The sequence below is a fragment of the Bactrocera tryoni genome, chromosome 5 (assembly GCF_016617805.1).
Source record: "Bactrocera tryoni isolate S06 chromosome 5, CSIRO_BtryS06_freeze2, whole genome shotgun sequence".
Taxonomy (NCBI): Eukaryota; Metazoa; Arthropoda; class Insecta; order Diptera; family Tephritidae; genus Bactrocera; species Bactrocera tryoni.
In genome coordinates this window covers 33,507,324-33,533,322 of record NC_052503.1, presented here as the reverse complement: position 1 = coordinate 33,533,322, position 25,999 = coordinate 33,507,324, and the positions used below count along the sequence as shown (strand labels likewise).

At 34.9% G+C, this 25,999-nt stretch overlaps 1 protein-coding gene across 1 annotated transcript in view; it reads left to right on the top strand.

Moving 5' to 3' along the window:
- Positions 1–23,927: 23,927 nt before the first annotated feature.
- The window catches only part of LOC120777117, a 32,628-nt gene continuing 30,556 nt past the window's right edge, over positions 23,928–25,999 (top strand). The window contains exon 1 of the mRNA XM_040108255.1: positions 23,928–24,212. Within this exon, the coding sequence (XP_039964189.1) occupies positions 23,928–24,212 (285 nt within the window). The remainder of the gene's footprint in view (positions 24,213–25,999) is intronic.

The following is a 25,999-nucleotide window of genomic DNA, read 5'->3' as shown; positions in this document are numbered from 1 at the left end:
ATTTGAATGTTTCCATTGTGAAGCAGCTAATTTCAGGACTAGAAAAAGAACTTAAGCAAAACTTGACTTCAGTTGTGGGAATATGCGTTTTTTGCTGCAGTCGCTGCACCACAAAGCGTAGAATTAAATGACTATTAAATGAAAAATAAAAATTATGTATTTGGGTGCTTGGGAATATTAATCACGATGAGGTCAAGATTACGTTAGTGATTAGCACACAGCCTCATTAATAATTATCGGAAAGATGATTGAACAAATTTTATGCGCTAAAACTATTTAAGGAGGTGCTGAATTGTACTGAGAATTGTAACGTAGAAAGATATTAATATTTAACTCAACAACATACATATTTAAATGACGATTTTATATGTTCGTAATAACAATCTAAAGTTTGCAAGGGCAGAAAAGAGCATATAATTGCTTGGCAACTTCAAAGCTAATATACCCTTCACAGGTGCATTTCTTTTAGTAGTTTTCCATACAAGCTCTTAATTCTGATCGTTAGGTTTGTATGGCAGCTATATGCTATAGTAGGCCGATCTGAACAATTTCTTCGGAGATTACATTGTTGCCCTAGAAAATAACCTGTGCCAACTTTTGCGAAGATACATTGTCAAATGTGAAGGTTTTCCATACAAGAACTTGATTCCGATCTTTCAGTTTGTATGGCAGCTATATGTTATAGTGGTCCGATATCGGCAGTTCCGACAAATGAGCAGCTCCTTGAAGAGAAAAGGGCGTTTGCAAAATTTCAAAACGGTGTCTTTAAAACTGAGGAACTAGTTCGTATATACTATTTACTTTATAGGGTCTCCGATGCTTCCTTCTGGGTGTCACAAACTTCGTGACAAACTTAATATACCCTGTTCAGGGTATACAAATATAAATTAGGTGATGGAATATCTTCTTGGCTGGGGCAGCTATCATAGGAGCGCTCCAAGCACTCATAGAAGTTATCTCTTTTGGTCACATCGTCTCTTTCTTCCGTGGGGCGTGGGCTCAAATCAGCAGATATGTTGAAGAACTTCGCTTTGATGCGGATTGTGGCTAAACGTTTATCCTCTGAGGTGAATGCCAGGGCTCAGCGACGGAGTCTCTCTCCCACCACGTATCCCACACCGAATTTTCGCTCCTTTATGTGGCAACTATACTAAATGCCATAAATACCACTCACACAGTACTTGCCCAGTCCATCAAACTTCTTGGACGGCGGTAATGTCAGCCTTTACTCTTACGAGGACATCAACCTGCTAGGAAGCGTCCCCTTCCCAATTAAGGGACCCGACATTCCAGGTGCAGGTCCTTAAAAGAGATCCTTAATGCGTTTGCAGTTTTCGTCGTCCAAAGAGGGTTCTCTCATCCGAGGCTATTTTCTTCTTTTCATTGGGCGTGTTTTTTACGATGCGGGATCCACACCCAGCGCACAACCCTGGGGAGGGATGTTACGCTTTCTCACTTTAGCTCGCCTTCAAACGGATTTTGCTACCAAGAGGATACTGGGCCTAAGACCGAAAGTCGTGAGCTACCTGAGCCATATGTGAGTGAATGGCACTCAGAGAACTTTCCTCACTTGCGTGAGCTTCTACGCATGGCTGCATCCTCTACCGCTTACGTGGTTATAGCCGAATTTACAAAAGCGCGACAGTCGTTCCTCCAAGTGTAGACAGATCCCTCTCCACCCGGTCCTTTCAACGTAGTGGATGTCTTCCTTTTTCTCTGCTTTCCCGACGGGTACTGCGTCAATTACTGGAGACAGAGCTGGAAAAAAGTTGTAACGTCAACTCATTAGATGTTGTCATTGTCCATGCCTCTGCACCATATATCAGGGCGGCGATGATGAGTGACATATGAGATATATAAGTATATATGCTTAGCGCGGTTTTTACGGCCAACTAATATCTATGTCATCGGTGCACGCCACCTGATACGAAAATTGCTCTCACATTGAGAAAATCTATGTACTTAGATGACTGTGAATCTGGGCACTCTGAAATCCTCTAAAAATATGATTGCCGGGAGAGTTGGTGGCAGAGTACACTGCCGGAAACTTTCTTTCAAGCAGAGGTGGCTGCCGTAAATGTGGTGAAGCCCAGTCTCCTTCATAGTGTTACTGATAGTAGAGGAGCGATATTAGCCCTCCGTTCGCAAACTATGCGCCCAAGACTAATAAAAAGATGTTTAGTTTGCTTATATCTAGCATCGGCTACAACTTTATTGCAGGAAATTGGAAGCCGTCAATAACAGCAGAATGAGAAGGAGTTGGACCTTCCTTAGCTTCATACGGTTTACTACTGAACCCTCTGGAGTGCAGTGGCAAGGTTCTTATGGCCTAGAGTAAATCGTAAGAGATTTAGGGAACTCTTTGCTCTCAGCAAGGTCCCCTTTCAATGGTTGTGGGAGTTCGTACGCTTGGGATTCATGCTATAAGATTGAACATCTTACCGCATGCTAGCTGCTTTAGCTGTTTGGAAGAAGATGAGATAGAAACTTCATAGCACTTCCTTCACTAAAGCGCCAGTTTTGCCACCTCAAGACAAAAACACTTTAGAACTAGAAAAAACTCCTCAACAGATTTGTGATGGAATGCGCTTTTGCGATTGCTGATATCCAACCACAGGACGTTTTCGTATGGCTTCACAACTATGAATAGCAGTGCAAGTGTGTTCCTCGCCTTGTTGAGGAATCAGTCATCTAACCTAACCTTACTCAAAGAGCATTTGAAATATTCAATTTAAATTTTAGTGGAGTACTTTTTAGAGTATAACCTCTCGAAATATTATATGAAAACAAGTCTCTATTTTCAAAACTATGCAGCAGATGTTCCCTTGAAGAATAAGGAGCGTCATCAACCGTCTATGTTAATGTTGCACCTCAGGACATTCGCAATCTAATATTAATGCTAAATTGAATAAATTCTATCAAGGATTAAAAATGCATAGACACTTAAGATAAAATGCGTCTGCAACAACAACAAAAGATTAATTTGCAAATGCAGTGAGCGAGCTGCTCCAGTGCAACATTCGGTGGCAATTAAGCGCAAGTGCAAGGCAGTTTTCTTCGGAAAATAAGAAACGCTTCTGTGGTTTCACGTTCTGTAACACTTTTAATGAATTCGTTATGGATATCCGTTGTATGCATGCCGCTCTTTAACGATCTCAGTGTGGTAAGTGAGTTCGAATGGCTTTAGGGCGTTGGTTTGCTGTCTCGAAACATAAACGATTTCCGGTTCAATATTTTTTATGGTGTTTTGACAGTTTTTTTTTGTCTCGGGTTTTGCTTTTTCTGCTTAAATGCTAGCGGCGTCTCTTAAGCGACTCACTTTAAGTACCAACTAATGGATTTTGTGCCGTTTGTTTAATTTTCAGTTAAACTGTACTTTGCGCACAAGCAGCTGCCGCATAACTTTTTAAGGTGTGTTCGCAGTGATTTACACAATCGGCAAATCTACAGCAATGAAGTTGAGATAAATGTTTTTGATTTTGTTTTTTTTTTCTAATTTTCGTTGAGACAAAATTGCACACAGCTGCAGCTGCGCGCTGAACAATGCTGCCAATCACGAGCTGCTGGTGGCCAACTGCATGCGGTCAACATGCAAGCTTGTTTGCACATATGCATGTGTGTGTGTGTGTGTGTGAGTTTTGCATGCATTCATATGCCCGCTATGTGCGATTTTTACGCTTTATTTCGCGTTTTCGCTTTTTGCTGCACGAGTTTTGTTGTACTTTGTTGTCTTGTGACTGTTTTATTGCCGTTAGCTTGTTGTGGTTGTTGTTGCTGTTGCCTTGTACTGCGCTTTATCGCCGAAACTGGCCCACAACTAAATTATATCATAAGCCAGTTCGCCTTTGACTCGACACCCGGCATAGCGACGACAGCGTTGGCCATTTGCTGGCGGCCTGCTAGCGGCTTGTTGCGCGCTTTTTGTTGTTGGAGTTGCATGTTAAAGCTGGCAAAGAGATTTTAACGCTCGCCTAAGCAGCTTATTGACCGCCGTGTGGCAAATCTGCTCAACTGTGCAGCACTGATTGCAAATTGGTGGCAATTGGCGCTGTTGAAGCCCGACCAGGTAGTATATACATGTATAGATATATGTATGTAAATATGTGTATATGCATATGTATGTATGTATATGTGCGTGCAATTTGCCGTTCGCGCAGCAGCTTCACAGCTGACTGTCAGCCAGCGTTAGTGTCACATAATTTTCATGGAATTTACGAGCTGCTTAGTTGACGTGTGTGTGTGTGTGTGTGTGTACAAGTCGGGCTGGTTGGCTGATTGTTAGCAAACTGTCGGTGTTCTTGTTGTTGTCTCTTTATATGGAAGTGTTAGCTGTTGCTGCTGTGCCTGTGAGATATTCGACATTTTGGTTACAGTCTATTTGGAACAGTTATGTGATTTGTCGCATAATATCCGCGCTTATGCAGATCTGCCTACATGCATATATGGGAGTATGTGTGTGCTGATGTTGGCCGACTTGTTTAAGGAAAATTTTTAGTTATTTATATACATATATAGTTACATATTTACTATACATATGTGTTTTCAGTTATTTATATTTAGCAAAATGCCGGAAAATCAGCTTTATAAAAACAAAAATGTGGGTTGCTTGAAGGAGCAATTTAACACCACTCTTATAGTCAAAATTTTTGTTTTTGTACAATATGAAACCAATAAAAAATTGGCGAAATTAAAAAATCCAGTTACGAATTTAGCGAAAATTATCGAGACTTTTCAGTGGTATTTTAATATCGACAGTTTTATTATTATTTTTTAAAGGCACATAAATAGCGAAAAGAAAAAGAAGAGAAAAGAGTTTACAAAAAGTAAAAAATCAACATGAAAAAATGCTAACTGCGGTACCGCTAAAGCTAGAGTACACAAAAATAGATGTTTCCATACAAGATATATATTTTGGTCGTTTAGTTTGTATGACAGCCATATCAAATAGTAATTTGATCTCAAAAATTTGTTCGGCGGTCCGTAGCGATACTTTGAGCAATCATCTATGCAACATTTTGTGAAGATATCCTGTCAACTAAAAAAGTTTTTCATACAGATACTTCATTTTGATTGTTCAGTTTGTATGGCAGCTATATGCCATAGTATTCGAATATCGGTGGTTCCGAGAAATAAGCAGTTTATTTGGGAGTAAAGAACGTGTGCAAAATTTCAGAGCGAAATTTCGAAAACTTCAACACTAGTTCGCGTATATACAGGCAGATAGACAGGCGGGCACGGCTAAATCAACATAACTTATCATATACATAAATTATAAGGTGTCCGATGTTTACTACTGGATGTTAAAAATTTTGTGGAAAACCTATGTAATAAACACTTTTCAGTGCATAAACATATCCAAATGCCTAAGAAATGATATAAGATATCTCATTTTTCAGTATTTTGAACTAAATTAAGCATTTTTTATTACTTCTTCACATTAGGAAGGTTCTCCAGCATTTTTTGACATCGCTGCTTTGAGCTTGAATACCAAACCTGCTAAACTAAGAATTATAAATGCTTAAAATGTTTTTAATTATTTCATTGCCTTGACTTTTTTGATTCCATAAAATTTCTTTTGGATTGAATGCCAGCTTTCCGCAGGTCAATCAAACATCTTATATACTTCTTCGTTGCCTTACTAACTTTACGTTCTGAATAAAATCATTTCCCTGCAATAGTGATTAATATATGGATATGGATTTAAAAACAATTTTTTTCATTTTATTTCTTTTTTTGTACCAGTATAAAATGAGCATTTTTTTTTGAGAAAATGAAATACTAATTTTAAGACGGAAAACAAAAAAAAATTATTCAAAGTATTGACCCATGCTTTTTATACATTTTGACCACCTTTCTGGCAATTTGTGGATACCATGCAAATAGAAATGTTCGTACTTTGAAGCAAATTCTTCAGACACCCAATTTTCGACTTCTGCGTAGGTACCGAAATGCAGCTCAGCCATTGCGTGTCCCAACGATGAAAACAAATGGTAAACGAAGGAGCCAAGTCTAGTGAATACGGCGTGTGAGCAGCTCTCAGCCAAGTATTTTGATTGTATCCTGAACCGATTTTGCGTTGTGTGCAGGTGAATTGTCGTCTAACAAAAATATTTTGCCGTGTCTTCTGGCCCATTCTAGTAATTTTTCGATCAATGCATGTTTAAAATTAACCATTTGTTGTCTGTAGCGATTAGTTTTAATAATTTCATCAGGCTTTAGAAGCTCATTATACACCCCCAAACACAGAGCATTGCCTTCTTACCGAATTGATCTGTTTTTGCAGTCGATGTTGATGGTTCTCCCAGATTATCATGATTTTCTCCATTTAGGATTCTTAAAGTAAAACCATTTTTCATCGCCAGTAACAATTCGATGCAAAACTGATTATCTTTCGTGTCTTGGAAGCAAAATTTCACAAGTTTTTTTCGGTTTGCAATTTGTTTTTTTATTTAATTCATGTGGCACCCATTTTCCACATTTTTGGATCTTTCCATAGCTTTCAAACGATCTGAAATTGTTTGTTGCGCAACATTTAACACGCTGCCACTTCATTTTGACCTAAAGTAACATCTTCAACCATTTTTTATTTACATTTCGTAGTCTTCAAACTTTTTCTTCATTTCTCACATCAAAATCTTTATCTTCGAATCACTGGAACCTTCTTTTACATGTTGCTTCTGATAGCGCATGATCACCATATGTTGTGGATTTCAATTTACCTCAAGACTTCATTTAAGCTCTCTAGACAAATTCGCTAAATATTCTGTATTAAAATCGATCATAATTTATTTTGCTGACATAAGGATCTACTTAGCTCTTCTTTGCTAAAACGTTATCAGTTTTACCCGGTCTGGATTTCTGGATATATTTTTGCTAACACAACATGGATCTTTATTAAAAACAGCAATTTTTCCAATTGTTTTAGCATTTTCAGCATTTCTTCTTTTGGTCATCACGCACATAACCGTCCTCTTTTTCAGCGGGCTTAATGTATGTAATGAAGAGTTGAACGGACTATATGTAGTATTAATGTATCAATTTAACAAATTTTTCTTTTGAAAAGCTAGAGTTAGTTAAAAAATTCTTTGAAATATTTTTAGTACCGACTTAACATTACAAGTAGGTAGATCAAAGGGGTTATATACAGTTAGAAGGTCGAAAAAGCGAAATTTCTATAATTTTTTCAGAAGAAAACTTTTAAATTGTTTGTACACATATTATGGTATCTTTCAACTGCATTTTTATACATTTTGAGATTTAGTTTTAGTAAAAATATTTATTTGGAAAGTTATTACAGCTGATCTGCGGGAGCTCCACTCAAAAAGGACGTTTCGCGGTGGAAACTATAACTCTGAACTGAATCCTCTGAAATGATGAAAAAAACAAACAGATTTAGAATAATGTAAAATAAATTTTTTTGACAAAATGGCGGTTTCCAAGAAAATAAGATCGATTTTTTATCAAAATTTTGGATTTAAATTATTTAAATTTAAAAAAATATTTAACGGAGAGAAAAAATCTTCAATAAATTACTAAGAAATATATCTAAGAAGCTCGTATTAAAATGTGACCATAATCGGCTTAGCCGTTTCTGAGTAATGTTGGTCACCGACTTTGAAAACAACATTTTGAGAAAAACGCGTTTAAAGTTTGGCTGAAACGCCTTTCAAAGTTGCGTGTAACTTCGAAAATATTCACCGGAACGTTATGAAACTCTGTGTGTCTTCTTAACAACATGTACATTAAGAAAAAAAAACAAATCGATTTTTTTGTAAATTCTAACTGTATATAACCTCAAAAGCAAAACTACGAGATTTTAGAGATTCATCAAGAATTTTATTTTTAATTTGAAGTATATATACCCAGAAAATATTACCAAAGCGCATATCTTGTCATACGGTGTTTAAATACTTCTTTTTAATAAAAATTTAATTTATTTTTTTCATATGTTTTGCACTTGCCACAAAAGACTTAAGCAGCGAACTTTTTGTGTTGAAATATACTCAACTCTAATTGCACTCAAAATTACCAATTAATTTGTGCATAATATAATTTTTCTATGATTTTATTCAAATTCTTTGAACTAACTACTTTTCGTTCTTTTTGCGTCTGGCTCTTGAACCGGATGCAATACTGACCCTACCAAACACTGATCTGAATCATATTTCATGCAAAGTAGACTACTTGAAATGCAGTAGACGCTTGACTAGACAACTTTACTACAATTCTTTCACTTTCATTAAGCGCATATTATGTAAAAATGCACACCCTAATGGGCTGCATTTTCATGCATATGCTCGCATGTTTATGCCAATTTATTAATTAATTAAAGCAACTATTAGATAAAATGTAATACTCTTTTTTGTAGCTGTGCTACAATTAATTCAAGGTTCAACACCACTGCACGGCACTCTAAAAGTGACTGTCAATTATGCCGTTGTTGGAGAACTAAAAACAAATATTAACGGGTTGAATTTGAATAAATCGTGCAAACACATGCCACTTTCATTTCAAATGGTGCGATATAATCACATATATGCTTATATATTATGTATATACCACACATATGTACATATATTGGTATGTAAAAATATAGAACAAGCCACAATGAACTTATCTGAGGCTGATTACAAAGCTAGCAAAGCAATAACTTTGGTTCATGGCAAAATGGTGGAAAACAGAACAAAAATACAACAACTACAACAAAGCTAACAGCGGTTGTTTACACGAAAATTTATTTTCATGCATATTTGCACAGCCAAACACATACATACTTACACATGTGTGCATATGCTTAAATATTAGTTAGCATATTACTAAAACTGCGCATTTGTACAGACTACTGACGTTCAAAAACAAAAAAAAATGGAATATATTTGTAACATAAAAGTTATTAGAGCGTGTTACATAATAATTGCTCAGCTTTGCAATATTTCACGGATATAAGGTTCATTGTTTTGGTTTTTTTCAATTTTTTACAAATTCTCAATACCGCTAAATGCAAAGTAAATAGGTGGACTAAGTAAAAAAAAGCAAGCAGCATTTGTTGTTGCAACTAGTCGTGTTTAAAGTGCCAATATGTTCGTGTGTTCTATAATATCAGAACAAAAATTAAAATAATTTGTTCCCATATTCTTACAACTTTTGAGTTGCAGCTGAGTTTTAAAAACTTTGCGTTTTATTGCTGCATTTGGCTTGTTGAACGAAGTAAGACAGCGCGCGGGCGGCTTAGCACAACAATGCGCTGACCAATTACGACCCTCAACGGCATTGGATGGCGCAATGAACCCTGCCACACTCAGCAATTGGCATTATAGCCAACAGGAAATATTCGCAATGAACGTGTATAACATTCCTAACACTTAATATGACCAGCGAGTTTTAGGCAAAATTTATGCCCTCATTGGAAAACTTGGTAATTGAAATTTAATTTTTTTTAATATTTCTTTATTTATTGAATCTACTTTTTTATAGCCTAACAATAAGTTATATAATCTTAAATCTATTTAAAAACTAGACAAGCTCAAGCAAGAGATTGAGTTGTAGTGATACGTTGCTCTTTAGCACGCAGGCACATCTCTTCGTTTTAGTTGTTTTCGATCGCAGGAATGTACTAATGCATTAGTCAATGGGTTTGGGTGATCTTGAAGTTTAGATATAAGTACATAAACATATTTCATTCTCCTATCTTCTACTTTATTCTTTATCATAGGAATGCCAAGATCTATATGAGTATTTTCATTACGAATGTACCATGGCGAACTTGTGATTGTTCTAAGCATTTTCCATTGGACCGTTGTATTATATCTATTTTAATTGCACAGGTCGTACCCCACAGTTGAATGACGTACATCCAAATCGACTTAATGACCACATTCTGTTGGGTCGAAAAAGTCTTTTCGTATTTCTAATCAAAAAAAACTTTCAGCAGTCTAAATCAAAATTTCGAAATTTCCAGAACGGAAGCGAGCGAACCACTGTTGTGCCACACGAACTAACACCACAGCGTCTTCGTAAACTTCACAAATTTCATTGGTGGCTTGCGTGGCATTCTTCCCATTTTTATACAAAAATTTCAAAATATAGCGAATTTCTTCATTATTTTTACTAATTTTTGAACAGCTGTAACTTTTTTTCAACTTCCCCGAATTAAATTTTTTTGTTACATCAAGCTTACAATCTCACCTTTCCAACGCTATATGATATGACACAATATGATTGCTAGCACCGGAGATATACGACTGTAACGACATCTATTGACAAAATATGAAAAGACTTTTTCGACTACCCAATTAAAAAGCACTTTGTTGTCTAAGCTAAGTTGAGAGTTTTTATTAAAAAATCAATTTAAATTTGCAGCTCTTATCTTCATGCAAGTTATTTTTCATTCCCATTTATACGCCAATTGGCTTGCCATTCTTCGACAGGACTTAAGTCCTCCGCCAAAAATCTTGATGATATAATGTAACATTAGTTATGGCGCACTAAAGTCATGTCATCGGAAAAAAGTTAATGTCAATACATTACTAACTGTTGAAAGATCTGCTATATATATGATGTATAGAGTTGGGCCTAAAACACTGCCCGGTGGTATACCAGCTCTTATCTGTCGCTCAACGGATATGAGTTCTCCTACTTTAACCACAAATTGTCTATTTTTTAAATAAGACTCCAATGTTTTATATAATTCTAAAGATAGAATGTTTTTAATCTTATATAAAAGGGATTCATGCCACATCTTATCGAACACCTTATCTTAATTATAACATAATCGCTAGATGTCGCTAGGATCAAATTGAAATAAAGTATCGCATTTTACAGTGTTTTTCTTCTTTATACGAAATATACGTACACATTGGCAAGTGTAAAGAAATTGTGCTCGAACAAATTTATGCAACAACGTTCATTCATTCCTTTTGAATTTCAATAGTCGTGTTCCATTCATGCTACGTTTGCCTGCTTGTTGAACAAGTTAGGGATTAACTCCACCGAGTCGAAGGTATATCTATACCATACTTATCGTTTAAATGTCTACAAGTAGAATTATTATTTTTTTTTTGGATTCTAGTTGTAGTGTGGTGCCTCTTTCAGTTTGTTCATCTGCTTCACAGTTATTAGGGATATCACCATGTGCTGGAATTCAATGCATGTTTATCGAGAAATAGGATGATATATCTATTATGGGATCGATGCATTCTTTCACTATCTTTGACGAAACTCTAAGAGACTCAAATTCGCTTGGCTATCTCTATAAATAAATGTATTTCTTATTGTGAACACACTTGTTGTCAGAACAAAAAGACTTTCGGCAATTCTTGGGATCTCCGCTTGGAAGACATTACAGTGGTCTGGAGGGGATTCTGGTATTTAATTTGGCAAGGTAACATTTAGTTAATATATAAACTAATTTTTTTTATGATAGTTTTAATTCATGCAGAACGATCAAATTTATTTTAAATGTTTGGAAAAACGCTTTCATCGTTTATTATTTCAGAAAATAATTTATTAAAAGCTCAAGTGAACAACAAAATCGTCATTTGCATGAAACTGGCTTAAATAACATTTTGCAATATATATAGAAGGAAAACTGACAAATATTAGTTAAATGAAAATATTTTCACTAGATAATGGACTTTCTGTGAGTTTTGAGTTATGAGAATTCTGCACGACCGCCAAGGTTTGCTAGGCTACATCAATTACAATTTCTTAACATTAAAGAGGAATGTCCCATTAGTTTCGTTGACTATATAGTAAAACCTTTCTACGATCCGATGAACTGTCATTACAGATAAATAGCTACAATGGAATTCCACGCGCATGGATGAACATTTTTATATTTCATTCGGATAATATGAAAAGGCTAATTAAATATGAACCAAATCCTGAAATGGTGCCAGATTTTAACCCACCACTAAATTTGAACCACAAAAGAACTGTCGAAATTTTTCCAAAAATAAAAACAAAAAAAAACAACAACAACTGAGGCTTTTCAATAGACTGACAATAAAAAGTACTATTTTTTTCTCAGAGAAATTTCACGATCATAATTAAAAAAATAAATAAAATAAAATTCAAACCCAACAAATTCCGCCAGGGTAGCTGGCAATTATTTTGCAAATATTGGCTTATCAGTTTAGTGTTATTTGAGTGCTTGGTTTTCCTTCTCAATTTTTACTGCCATGACGACATTTCATCGCCAACGCCTTAACTGTTGGGCATGTAATCTGTATTTGCGTTGCCATTACTGGTACATTACTCGACGCTTTTATGGCCACTCGTTGCAACTAATGTATGTATTGCATGTATACATATTGTATATATGTATTAAACGATTTGTAGAATGTGTTCGTTGCAGCTGTGATTCGAATAAATGTTTGCACGTTCATTTGTTGTGTTTTCTGTAACTTTTAGAATATCTGTTTTTAATGTTTGCGCTGTATTTGTTGTTCTTTTTTGTGCAATAGAATAGTCATAGGCATAGCCTTTAACTATAGGTGGCTAAAAGGCTTATTTTCAATTCGTTTATGTATATTTAGGATTTCAAAATAAGTGGCAACTCTCCTAAATGAGAATAGTATTTTCAACTGTTAGCTTTGCTTTGCTTCATTCAATTTTAAAATCATGCTTTCGTGAAATTTGTTGAAACGATTTTATTAAAAAACTTATACTGGTGGCAACTCTATTCAAAAGTATGTTTCAAACTGTTAGCTTCATAGCATATTCGATTTATATCGGTGTTTATCGCATATTTCGTTTTATAAATTTTAATGAAGAACATTTTTAAACAGTTGGTAATTCTTTTAAGAAATACATATGTATATTTTGACGTAGTTACTTTGTTGATACTTTCAACTTGATACCAAGCCTTATCTATCATACAGATTATCTATCACATTTTTTTGATTTAAAATTAAAAAAAAGTGGCAACTCCATTGCATACATTGCCAAACCAATTCAAGTTGGTAACTATGTAGGCTTACCAGTTTCATTAATTTAAAAATTTTAATCAAGTGGCAGCCCTACTTATATTTTTTTAGCTCTAAGATTTTCTATACTTATCTTATATGAAATCCGGGTTTTCGGTACTGTTTATATTATATTTTTTATGTTATTGAAATTTCATTTACATAGGTGGCAACTCAGGCCAAAAATATATTTTCAAATTCAAGCTGTGTTGCACCTACTCATTTAGGGGCATACATACATAAATATTTAACGCATCGTTCATCTTATGAATTTAGTTGAATTAAAATTGTTTTAAGTAGATGGCAACGCTGATGGTATAAATAATTTAATTTTAAACTAAGATTTTGTTTAGTTTATTCCATTTGATAATTAAATGTATTTTTTCTCTAAAAAATTTTAGTTAACTAAAATATTTAAACATATGGCAACCCACTTAATTTTTTTCCAGCTCTTAATTTTTTAAGTCTTCTCAAATTTATTTAGTGTGGTAAACATGCTTATTATAACGTTTATTTTACATTATTTTGCATTAAATTTTTTGAACAAGTGGCAACCTTTCTAGGAAAAATACGGTACTATTGGCAGATTTATTAACGCTATTCATTTTGTTAATAAATAAATTTAATTGATATAAATATTCAAACTGTTAAAATTGTTTCAAACTGTTGGCAACCCTGTTGGAATAATTAATTTATTTTTAAATTAATTTTCGTTTAGTTTATTCCATTTGATAAACAAATTCATGCCTTCGTTCTCTTAAAATTTTTACTGAAATTAAATATTTAAACATGTGGCAACCTTCTTAATATTTTTCAACTGTAAGCTTTGTCAAATTTATTTACTGTGATAAACATATTTGTTATAATGTTTTTTTTTATACATTTTAGTGCATTAAAGTTTTTAAACAAGTGGCAACCTTTCTAAAAAATAGTGTATTATTGTCAGATTTATTTACACTATTCAATTTGTTAACCATTATTACTGGTCCATTCACTAAATTTAATTAATATAAATATACAAACACCTGGCAACTCTCCTTAAATATTTTTTTAACTGTAAATTTCCTCAAACTTACTCCGTGTGTTGCTCTGCGTACCATGTTTCTCTACATAGTTAATATTCTTGATTTAAGTTCTTTAAACAGCTGGCAACTATGTATTACAAAGTTCCACATTTCTATTTCAAGCTCCTTCGCACATCGTTTCACTCTTTCTCTTCGGCGAAAAATTGCATATTTAAGACAGTTTTTCATTCCTTCCACTACCTTTTTTGTCATTGTCAAACTATACGATCGAATATATAGTATAGTCATAGTATTAGAAATTACTTTCTAAAATGTCTTCTGATACTTGATACCAGTTGAAAAAGGGGCTGAACCAATTTGTGTGCGCCTGTTTGTGTGTGGCATGCGTCATGCTGCTTTCATTGCTGTCCGTCCGTATTATTGTTATGTGCATTCTCGCTTCGCTTGCCACAGCAGCATTTCTGCCACTCTTCCAATTTTTTTTTTGTATTTCTTGTAATTTTTTGCAAGTCAACTTTTTTGCGAAACAAACTTGACCACGGAACACTCCCAAATGTGAGACACATGCACTTAATAGTTTATTTAGTTGTTCTTTTTTTCGCTCCGATTTTATGCTTCTCTCCTTTACTGGATCACTTTGCACTCAAGCCACGTTCCAATTGCACCAACAACAAAGCGCCGTGCAATCGCTATTACACCAACAATTTACGAGCATATCGGAACGACGGTAGAAAGCACTGCGCAAATGCGTTGCACGTTCTACGTCGTCGTACGAATTGGCAGCAGGTATTTTGGGTTAGCGCCACGGCGCAGTCGCAGCTGCCATCAAACAAGAGTAACAGTTCGGATTGTGCTACTTTCATTGCGGCTCAGCTGAAAACTGAATTTGCTTGCATATTGCTTTATAGTTTTTTCCGGTCCACAATATACACACTAAATATGTTGTTGTTGCTTTTGTTGTAATTGTTGTCTTTCAATTTGCCGTTTGTCGGTTTTGCATTAATTTCCTTTCTTGCTTCAGTTCGCTTGCTTTTATTTGCAACTCTTCCATTTCGACAACAACAACTTTTCTTTACAGCAACAACTGGAGCATTACAACAACATTTGTCTTTCAAGCAGTTATTTGCTTGGCATGGTTGACAATAAAAGTTCTCCACTACACGCTCCATTTGATTGGCAATTGATCGCTTGTGTTTGTGATTGACTCTCCGGGGGCGGCGCGGAAGTTCAAAACAATATTGATGTTTTAATAGAGTTTTATTTTCTGATTCTGAGGGAGTTCAAAGTTTAATGGCAATTTTTCTCACGACCAACATAAAGGCAATGGCATAAACTCGGTCAATTGGTTTTGCTGTTGTTGAAAAAGTTCTTTTCTGATTGACTTTATTTGCTTTGCCTTTTATACTATTCATATTAATAGTACATACTTGTATATATTCTTACATAGTACATATGTACGCATGTATGTGGTTGTATATATTTTCGCTTATATATTTTGGCATAAGAAGTACAAATGATCAACACTGTGGGAACTCTCCGTAAATATATTTTCAACTATTAACTTTTTTGAGGCAATTAAATTTCATGCCCGCGTTTATTCTATCATTCATCCTAGACATTTTATTTAAAATTTTAAACAGGTGGCAATCCTTCTTAAAATAATATTTTCAGCCGTATATTTTGCTTAAGTCAGTCAATTTCGCACGCGTGTTTATTGTATCCTTCATCCTAGAAATTTTATTGTAATACAAATATTAAACAAGTGGCAACTCTTATTAAAAATACTCTTTTAACACTTAGATTTGCTGAATCGCTACCCATTTTTTTTGTATTGTCAATCTTATATATTTTATAGAAGAAAAATTTTTAACAAATGGCAACCTTTTATAAAAGTATTTGTTTGACTATAATTGGTATATCAGTGTATATCGAGAGTCTATTTTAAAAATTGTATTAAAGTAAACATTTTGACCAGGTGGCAACCCTTCTTAAAGTAATATTTTTAGCCGTAAATTTTGTTAAAACCAGTCAATTTCATACCCATGTTTATTGTATCGTTCATCCTTGAAATTTTATTGCCATACAAATATTAAACCAGTGGCAACTCTTATTAAAAATATTTTTTAACACATATGTAGATTTGCTGAATTTGCTACCCACTTTTATTGTATTGTTTATGTTATACACTTCTAGATGTAAACATTTTAAAAATATGGCAACTCTGATTACAAATATTTCTTTAACTCTAATTACTGCTAAAACTTTTTAATTTTATACCCGTTTTTATACTCTCGCAACAAAGTTGCTAAGGAGAGTATTGTAGTTTTGTTCACATAACGGTTGTTTGTAAGTCCTAAAACTAAAAGAGTCAGATATAGGGTTATATATACCAAAGTGATCAGGGTGACGAGTAGAGTCGAAATCCGGATGTCTGTCTGTCCGTCCGTCTGTCCGTCCGTCCGTCCGTGCAAGCTGTAACTTGAGTAAAAATTGAGATAGCATGATGAAACTTGGTACACGTATTTCTTGGCTCCATAAGAAGGTTAAGTTCGAAGATGGGCAAAATCGGCCACTGCCACGCCCACAAAATAGCGAAAACCGAAAACCTATAAAGTTTCATAACTAAGCCATAAATAAAGATATTAGAGTGAAGTTTGGCACAAAGGATCGCATCAGGGAGGGGCATATTTGGACGTAATTTTTTAGGGAATGTGGGCGTGGCCCCGCCCCCTACTAAGTTTTTTGTACATATCTCGGAAAATACTATAGCTATGTCAACCTAACTCTATAGAGTCGTTTCCTTCAGGCATTTCCATATACAGTTCAAAAATGGAAGAAAGCGGATAATAACCACGCCCACCTCCCATACAAAGGTTATGTTGAAAATCACTAAAAGTTCGTTAACGGACTAACAAAAAACGTCAGAAACACTAAATTTTACGGAAGAAATGGCAGAAGAAAGCTGCACCCAGGCTTTTTTTAAATTGAAAATGGGCGTGGCGTCGCCCACTTATGGATCAAAAACCATATCACAGGAACTACTAAACCGATTTCAATGAAATTCGGTACATGATATTTTCTTAACACCCTTATGACATGTACGAAATATGGGTGAAATCGGTTCACAACCACGCCTTCTTCCAATATAACGCTATTTTGAATTCCATCGGATGGCTTCTCTGTATAATATATACATTTGGACCAATGATGATAGCGGAATAAAACTTTACACAAATACGATATTTGAAAAATATGTAAATGACGGATAATTAAATCTCGATTATCACTTTATCATGCGAGAGTATAAAATGTTGGTTACACCCGAACTTAGCCCTTCCTTACTTGTTATTGTATAGTTTATCATAGAAATTATATTGAACTAAAAATTTTGTCCAAGTGGCAACCCTCCTTAAAAACATATATTTCACTATAAGCTAATTAGCTTTAATTGTTTTTACATTTGTATAAGCAAATGTATGTAGATACGCATATTCATTGCTGCTTCTGGCATGAGAAGAAGAACTAGCTACATCTAGCCTCCTTTTGTTTACTGACATATTTCCGTACATATTCTGCTGCAATTTCACGATTTTCGGTGCAGTTTCATCTTAAAAGATTTTTTGTATATTTTGCAAATGAAAATATTATAATAAAGCCATTAAAGTGCAAGCTCTTCATTTATAAACGGTTTTCGTCAGTGCCAATCTTAATACACGAGGTTAAATATCAGCATGCTTACTGCAAGAAGCAGTTTATGAAGTATACGTTTACCTGCATAAATTAAAAATATATTTTATTTTGTAGTCTTAATAGCTTTTCGACATGTTCACATATCAAATTTTCATTTTTGACTTTCTCAGTTTGTCAATTTCTTATTAATATGTTATTAGCAGAGTGTGATGCATGCCGAATTACTACCGAGTACAAGCTCTACTATACACATCCATACATACATATACACATAGAGTATTCGAGTACACATTTAGCCAAAGGCGGTTCTACGGCTATCAATGTCAACAACAGTTATCTTCCGTAAGACGTACATTTGTTAATAAAGTGATTAGATGCTGCCAAACCAAATCGCCTGGAGATTTACTACTTAAATTAATTTTTATTTTTTGAACGTTTATTTACAAAAAAATGTACAATCATATTATATAAAGTATTGCCCATTTGAAGCTATAACATTTTTCTATCTTTCCGGCAATTTATTGATACTGTCAGAACAGAACTGTGCTGACTTGGAAGACAAGAATGAAACAAGCCAATTTTTGATACCCTGAGGTCGTTATGCATTATACTGAACGAATGGTCATCAGAAGCGGCAAAATCTAGAGCAAGCAAATTTTTCTACCTGTTGATTTCTAAATCAAGTTAAAATTTCTATGTAGTTTTTAACCGGTCTTGCAACATGAGGCCTACCGTTGTCATGATGGAAAATTATTGCGAGGATAGAGGATATTCCAAGTGTAGCCAGCCTCTAGCCTCTCTCAACCTGATCTCTCCAACGGAGTGGAGGTCTTTCTCTTCCTCTGCTTCCCCTGGCGGGTACTGTGTCGGATACTTTCAAAGCTGGAGTGATTTCAACCATTCGGACGACGCTGTCTCTTAATTCGTTGAACTATGTCAATGGCATCGTATAACACATTCGTATGCAATATTCGCAAAGGACCATAAATCTCCTGCAGAACCTTTCTCTCGAAAACTTGGAAAACTGGAATCGCCTGTTGTTATGCCTTCATTGCCTTTGAGTAGGCTTGAGAAGTTTTCCCTCCATAATTTTAGTATGCTCTAGGCAGCAGTCACTAGATCAACTTTGGGGAGCTCCGGTCTCGAAACTTTCTGTTAGATGCAACATCTTTTCGTTGAATTTTTCAGCATTCATTTTTTTCCTTTAATTAACAAATGAAAAAGCCAAGCATGATGTTTATATACCATAAGCAAGTTTGTTGCTGGGATTAAGGTAATTGAAATCAAAAAAAATTAAAGCAATAAATAAAAATTAGAAGAAGTGTGCCCTTAATAGCGCCGCCATGTTCTCTTAACAGCAAAAATATCTGATAAATGCAAACCGATTAGTCGAATTTCTGAGTGACCTACTTTAAAATTCGCAAATAATGTTGCTGCTACTTTAATTATAACAGCACAAAACAACAAAAGCGACAAACTGCACATTCATCAAATTTTTACAATTTGCTCCAATTTCTAAACAACTCTACCGCTCACAATAAAATATTGCCAAACATTTAGAATGCTATATATACAACGTACAAGCACACGCTGTGCCACGGTGGCTATAGAAACCTCAACCTTAAGGTTGATTTATCTACTAATCCAAGCAATTGCAGTGGCTGCCAACAATCGTTGCCGCCAGAACGCGCCGGCATGCAAAAAACTCTATCAATTGAAGTGCTGCCACATGGCTAAAATGGTCAGCGTTCTGCGCATGCGCCAAAGCGATCGAATTCACCGTTCACCTTTCGCTTAAGCAAAGTGCCAAGGAGTTGTTTCTCTTAAGCCGCAGCGCTTTAGGTCAGACAAAAGAGCACGGCTATGTAAATGGGAGCAAAGAAATCTGGATATGAGTGTGTGTGACAAGGCTTTCTTAAGTCGATTTGTTTGTCGGCGCAAAGTACAAATTCAATTACCTGCCGATCGGCGGGCTTAGCCTGTCCACCGTTTTGGCAGTGATATGCATTGGCTTGGCGTGGGGTACCGCTATAGCCGCAATGTCAAGCTCGCCGTCGCCGCTGGCGTTATCGCTTTGGCAGCCGCGACAGCAGGCAGTTGGCCAAAATTAGTGTTGGCAATAAATTATCCAACGCGCTCTTAGCCCATACACGCTCTTCTTATATCAGCTAAGCTGGTGCGTTCTTGGCGTTGGAAAGCGTTTTTTGGTTTCTTAAATATCGACAGGGAACACGCGGCAAGCGTTGAGGTATTAACTTTAGCTTTTGCAGTCTTTTGACCTGAATCGTGTGTTGTTGAGTATTTTTTTACTCGTTGATTTATGTAGGGATTTTTGGGTACATATGTATATGTGCTAGATCCGGCAGCTGTATTTGGTGCAGGGCAATACTGGCAAAAATCATAAATAGGACAAAAAAATTACCCAAATTTCAAATCAGTTTCCGGAATAGCCTTCAAAGCATGTAGCGATTCACTTTTAATGTCTTCAATTGACTCAAAACGGTTTCCCCGGAGCGGTCGTTTGAGTAGCCAGATGTCACACGGAGCTAAATCAGGCAAATACGGTAGTTGTGGCAAGATATTGGTTGAAAGCACACGAAGAATCAATGCAGTATGCGACAGTGCATTATCGTGATGGAAAATCCAAGAGTTGTGGGCCCATAATTCCGGTCTCTTTTTACGAATATATTCGCTCAAACGATGCATAACAGTCAAATAGTACACTACAGCTCGATAATCCAGGAAATCTTGATTTTTGACCTGTTTTAACGTGATTTTTCCAGCTTCGGATTACCTTTGCCATCAATTAATTAATCGTCTGCTTCCGGTTCATAAGCATAGACCCAGGAGTCATCGGCAGTAATATAGTAAAACGTTTCATGAAATCCTCGTAGTCGGAAAGCATTGTTTCAAAGACGTTAACGCGACGCTGTTTTTTGAAAAAATTTAGTGATTTTGGAACTTTTACATTTCTTAGGCTGAAATGTTCTTTGAAAATGGTTTTTACTGATCCTCCCAATGTTCCAACGATGCCAGTAAGATCTCTATCTATTAATTGTCGATTCTCAGGCATCAATTCGTTTATTTTTTGATGTGTTGATAATCAGTTGATGTTGATGATCGTCTTGGACAGGGTTCGTCGTCAACGCGTTTTCGACTCTCTTTGAATAATTTGTACCAATCAATATGGGTTCTCACGCGAAATTTAAATTTAAAAATCTTACTATTTTTTGCCCACAGCGTGTCGAGCTGAGTCGAATTAGCCTTGCTCGTCTGTATATATGCGAACACCTTAGTAACGACCTGAAATTTTTAACAAGTCCTTTTCTCGCTAAGGATCTGTTCAATTGTCAGTATCGCCGTTATCGAACCACTATACCATAAAGCTGTCATAGAAACTGAAGAGCGTAAGTACTTGTATGAAATCTTTTTTGTTTGACAAGATATCGTCACCAAATTTAGAAGAGATTATTATCTTAGAATTAGCTGCCGTAGAAACTCAGCGATTTAACTCAATTCCTTGTGTTAATCTTTATTGTTTGGCAAGGTATATTCGCGAAATTTGGTTAAGATTATTATCCAAAGGCATCTCTGCAATCTTGGAACATAAAATCGAAACAAAGTTTTTGTTAGACCCTATGCCATAAAAAGTGCAATTGTGAAGGGTTCTTTTCCTTTCTTTTCATTTATTCTCTTTCTTTTCCAAATAGTTTCCTCCTACTATTATTTTTTCACTTTTTACCATTTTCAAAGGCTTCAGCCAGGTCTATAAATAAGTAGTAAATTTAAGTAACTGAGCTCGAAAAGCATTGTCATAAATGGATATGAATATAATAATAATAAAATAAGAAACGTTGCTTTGATTAAAACTGCGATTGAATTTGTGATAATGGAAAACCCTCAACAGATTTCATCTATCAAGAAGCTTTTTACCTTAAAAAATTAAATATTTTCTTACATTTTTGCTAATGCTCATATAAAATGTAAATATCTAAAATTAAAATTTTAAAAATATTTTCGGCAAAATACAACTCAGCACTTTTATAATATGCTCCACTTGGCAAATTCACTTAAGTAAGTCATTAGCCAATTTATTTATGCTACATTTACATGTGCTCACATAAAAGAACGCTCTAATAGTTGTATACACATACATAGAAGCAAGCATGTGTGTAAGTGTACGTCCGCTGTCGGTGTCGATAAACTTATTTCAAAAATTAATTGATTTTGCTCTACCGTTATGGGCAACCTTCGGTGCTTTTGTGCGCAAACGCACAACCTACACTCTCACAGCCGCCATAGTACAGTTATTTACAATTAGCGTGTGGGCAGCACAGACACACACAGACAGACATTTGCACCGACACATGGGGCGTTCAGGCTATTGAAATAAAAGAATTTCGTTTCACTTAATTTCGCTTAACAACTGAAGAATTTCGATACGGTAGTTTTTTAATAACTCGCGCTCTTTGTACTTTCCACTTAGTTTTTACCTACATCTTTTTATCTAACCTCAATTAGTACTTATCTCGCTGCTGACTTTTGATCAAATTCTTTGTTGTTGTTCTTAGAACTTCCAACGAAATTGTGTTAATGCAGCAGACTTCCCAATAAGTAATCATTAAAAACAAACATTTGCTTTATTCGCTTCGTCGAGTTCTTCCATTATTTGCGCTTGACGCGCCGTGTTGCTCATTAAATCAAGCCGGAGGTCATAAGTAGGTGGCTGGGAGTGTAAGCTTCGTAAGATGTGGCGGTGACTGCGCGCGTCGTGGCGGCCGTGATTAATGTCAGCCCATTTGCTTGTTCATAATTTGTTTGATTAATTTTTCAAAGTTACTTTGATGAGCACAAATTGTTTACGTTCTTTGCTGTTGTTGTTGTTGTTGTTATTTAGCAAAATTGCTTTGAGGCTTGGAGTGTGGCTAAAAGGTGTAAAGTGGGACAATAGGCGCCTCATTAGGCGCGAATCAAAATAGCAGTGAGTTTTAGAGGTTAATTTTTTATGGAATTTATGTTCTAGCGGATGAATGAAGATAAATACAGGTATATACATATGTATGTATGTATTTAATTGCCCTTCCGTCAATACACCACATACAAGCATTTGTGTGATTACAGTTAAAATTTTCATTTAGAAGCACGGCTATATAGTTTTCACAAGTACATATTTTTCTCTTTATTTCATTATATATTGAATGAATTTCCGATCATGTGGCAACTCTTTTTTTAATTTCCCGCGCTGAAATCATTTTTCAACCAGTTTTTCAAAAATATATTATATTATTTACATTATCTAATCAATTGAGTAAAAATTTGAAACAGGTGGCATCATTCTCATAAACAAAATCAGCCGTAAGCCTGCTTAAATACTTTTATTTGCATACATATACTATAAATAAAACATACAAATGTCACAATAATTTTGTTAAACAAAACTTTTAAAGAGATGGCAACCCTTCTCAAAAAATTTTTCAACTATGAACTTTCTTTCATGGACAGAGTTGCGCAACAATATCTATGCTGTATGGAAGTGTCACAGCTTTTATAGCAATATTACTTTATGAATTACAAATAGGTGGCAACTCTTCTAAAAAAATGCTTTACCATACCATTATTTCATACTCATATTGCATTATTACTTTATAATAATTAATATTTAATTCAGTTTTAACAACATAAATTATTAAAAAGCTGGCAACCCTTAAAAATTTTATGGACAAGAACTATTTTTAAATTTTTAAGTCATGCATTTAGTATAATATAAAAATATAATATACTTTCACGCTTTTATTTAATAGAAATATTAAACAGGTGGCAACAACTTTTCAAAAATATGTATATTCTGGAACACTCATACCAAATTACCATTATTTTTAAACCCATATTGTATTCTTTATATCATAAATTTAAAAACATTATTTTTTTAAGATATGGCAACCCTTCTCGAAAAAACTCGACATTCTCTAAGACTACGGCAACCTCTTCAGTTTATAATGTTTGTTTTATTTGTTTTTGATTTAAAAATTTAAAACATCAAGCAACCTTGCAACGTTTGCTTAAGAGCATAGAGCGACCTTATTGAACTGTAGAAGTCTGTTGTTTCAGCAAAATTAAGTTTTGCATTTATTTTTCCCAAAATGGTCGCACTAGTTATTTATTAAGTTTTTTTTTTTATTTTTATTGCCTTAAAATTAAATTCTGCACTTTAAGTCGTCTTTTAAATTCTTTAACTCATTTTTTTCTAATGTTATTATTTTCTATTTACTTCCAGGTGGCAACACAAGAAGTATCGACACAAAATGAATTTGCGCCACGCGTAACGGCGACATGCAAATCGGGCACAATGAATATCAAAGTGAAATTCAACGGTCCCTACACGGGTGCAGTACATGCGCGCGATCATCGCAATGCGGCCTGCATGGCCATGGGCGACGGCTCCGATGCGGTGGGCTTCAGCATAAATCTGTTGGCGAAGCAGGGTGCGCCCGATTACTGCGGCGTGCTGGTCAGCAACGTGAGTGGTGCCAATGTAAGCTAACCAATTGTTCCAATACTAATTCACACTAATTTACTCACTTGACTTTGAAAGCTAATTTCGTGTTGTTTTTGCAATCACTTACTTTTTTTTTGTCTTGTTTACATGACATTTGTTGTTGTACAACGATTTGTATGCATCGACGTGTGTACTTGGTGTTGTTGCGAAATTCACGACACGTTTTCACGGCGTCGAACGGATTGTGTGTGTTCGTTTTTTTTGCGATTGTCAATACTTGTAATTCAATAGATGATTCTTCGATGATAATGAAGATGATGATGAGAATGTTGTTGTGGATATGAGTACACATTTTGTGGTTTGAGTTGTGATGCTTGCAATCGAGATTCGGCGAACTTATTAAATTCATTGATATTTGTTGTTAGTTACTTGATTAGGTTTAACATTCTCTGAAAAGGAAAGCAAACATGTGCTTTAAATATTAATTTGTATTTCACTCTAAAATGGCATAGGAATTATATTCACGTCACAAAATTGTCTTAAAGCCAAACATTTTTAGAGTCGGTATCCGAATTTCAAAACATTGAGTTTCCATACTATAAACTTCCAAAAAATAAATAATGATTTTACTGTTTAAGGAGGAGATTTAAGTTTAGAATAAATAGTTTCATCCACATAATTAACGAAATAATGTACATTTGTTAGATCATTGCACCTCTCCTTTCGATTAAATTAATCTCAACTTCATTTATGTAAAGCTACTGTTATTGTATTTCGCCTAAATGACTTTTCGGATTGCACTGGAGCAATGCAGAGGAGTATTTGCTTGATTTAGCCAGTCACTTTATAAGCACTTTCGGAACAGTTTCTAAAGATTGAAAATATTCTTCCAAATAGACTCACATGAATTAAAAACAAAAAACAGTATGAGATTTTCAAAAAATGTTTGTGTTTTATGACTTAATGTATACTTTATGATTCTCATTCAAATGCCGGGTGAGGTCAGTGCAGTTTAATTTTTCCACGAAAAAAGAACATTAAATTGTTTCAATAACGGGATTTTAATTTTTTGTTTTGTAAAAATATTTGCTCATTCGTCTACAACAACAACAGATACAAGCGGCTTCTTCAGTGAAAGTCTTCGTTTTATAGATGAAGCAATTTACACTTTTGAAGAATTATTAAAAGCATAACGAAAAAATCTACGGAAAAATTATGTTCTTAGGATGGAAAGCATTGGATTTTCCAGATTCTGAACCAGTTCACAAGACATAAGCCAACCAGCAGTGGCTTAAAAACTCTGTTTCTAGTTACTTACTTTAGCTGCGGTCGGTTTCAAAATAGTCTCCATTCGATAATATGCAGTTTTGCTAGCGCTTCGTCCAATCGTTGAAACACTCCTCAAACTCGCTTTTTAGGTTAGCCTTTAGCTCTTATAGCGATTCGCTTTTAATATCATCTATACTTGTAATTTATATATGTAAATGCAAATATAAAAAAACTTATATTATCAAATATTTATTAAATAAAGACTGAGAAAGGTAAATTCGGTTTCTTTTTTCTTATCTTTTAGTGTTGTCTATTTTCTTTTCTTTGAGAGCTCTTGATAGTCATAACACCTGAAAAACTAATAAAGTACAGGTATTAAAAGTTTCTTCTCATTCAATTAGTATCACTTCCATCAATACTCGTTTGCACCAGAAGTATTTTCAAAATTTCGCCAAAATACTAGTTATTTCACAAATAAACTCCTCCCTTCCATGTACATAAACTAAATAGCAGTTCTCTTAGCGGTTGATATCCACTAAATATAACCCTAAATG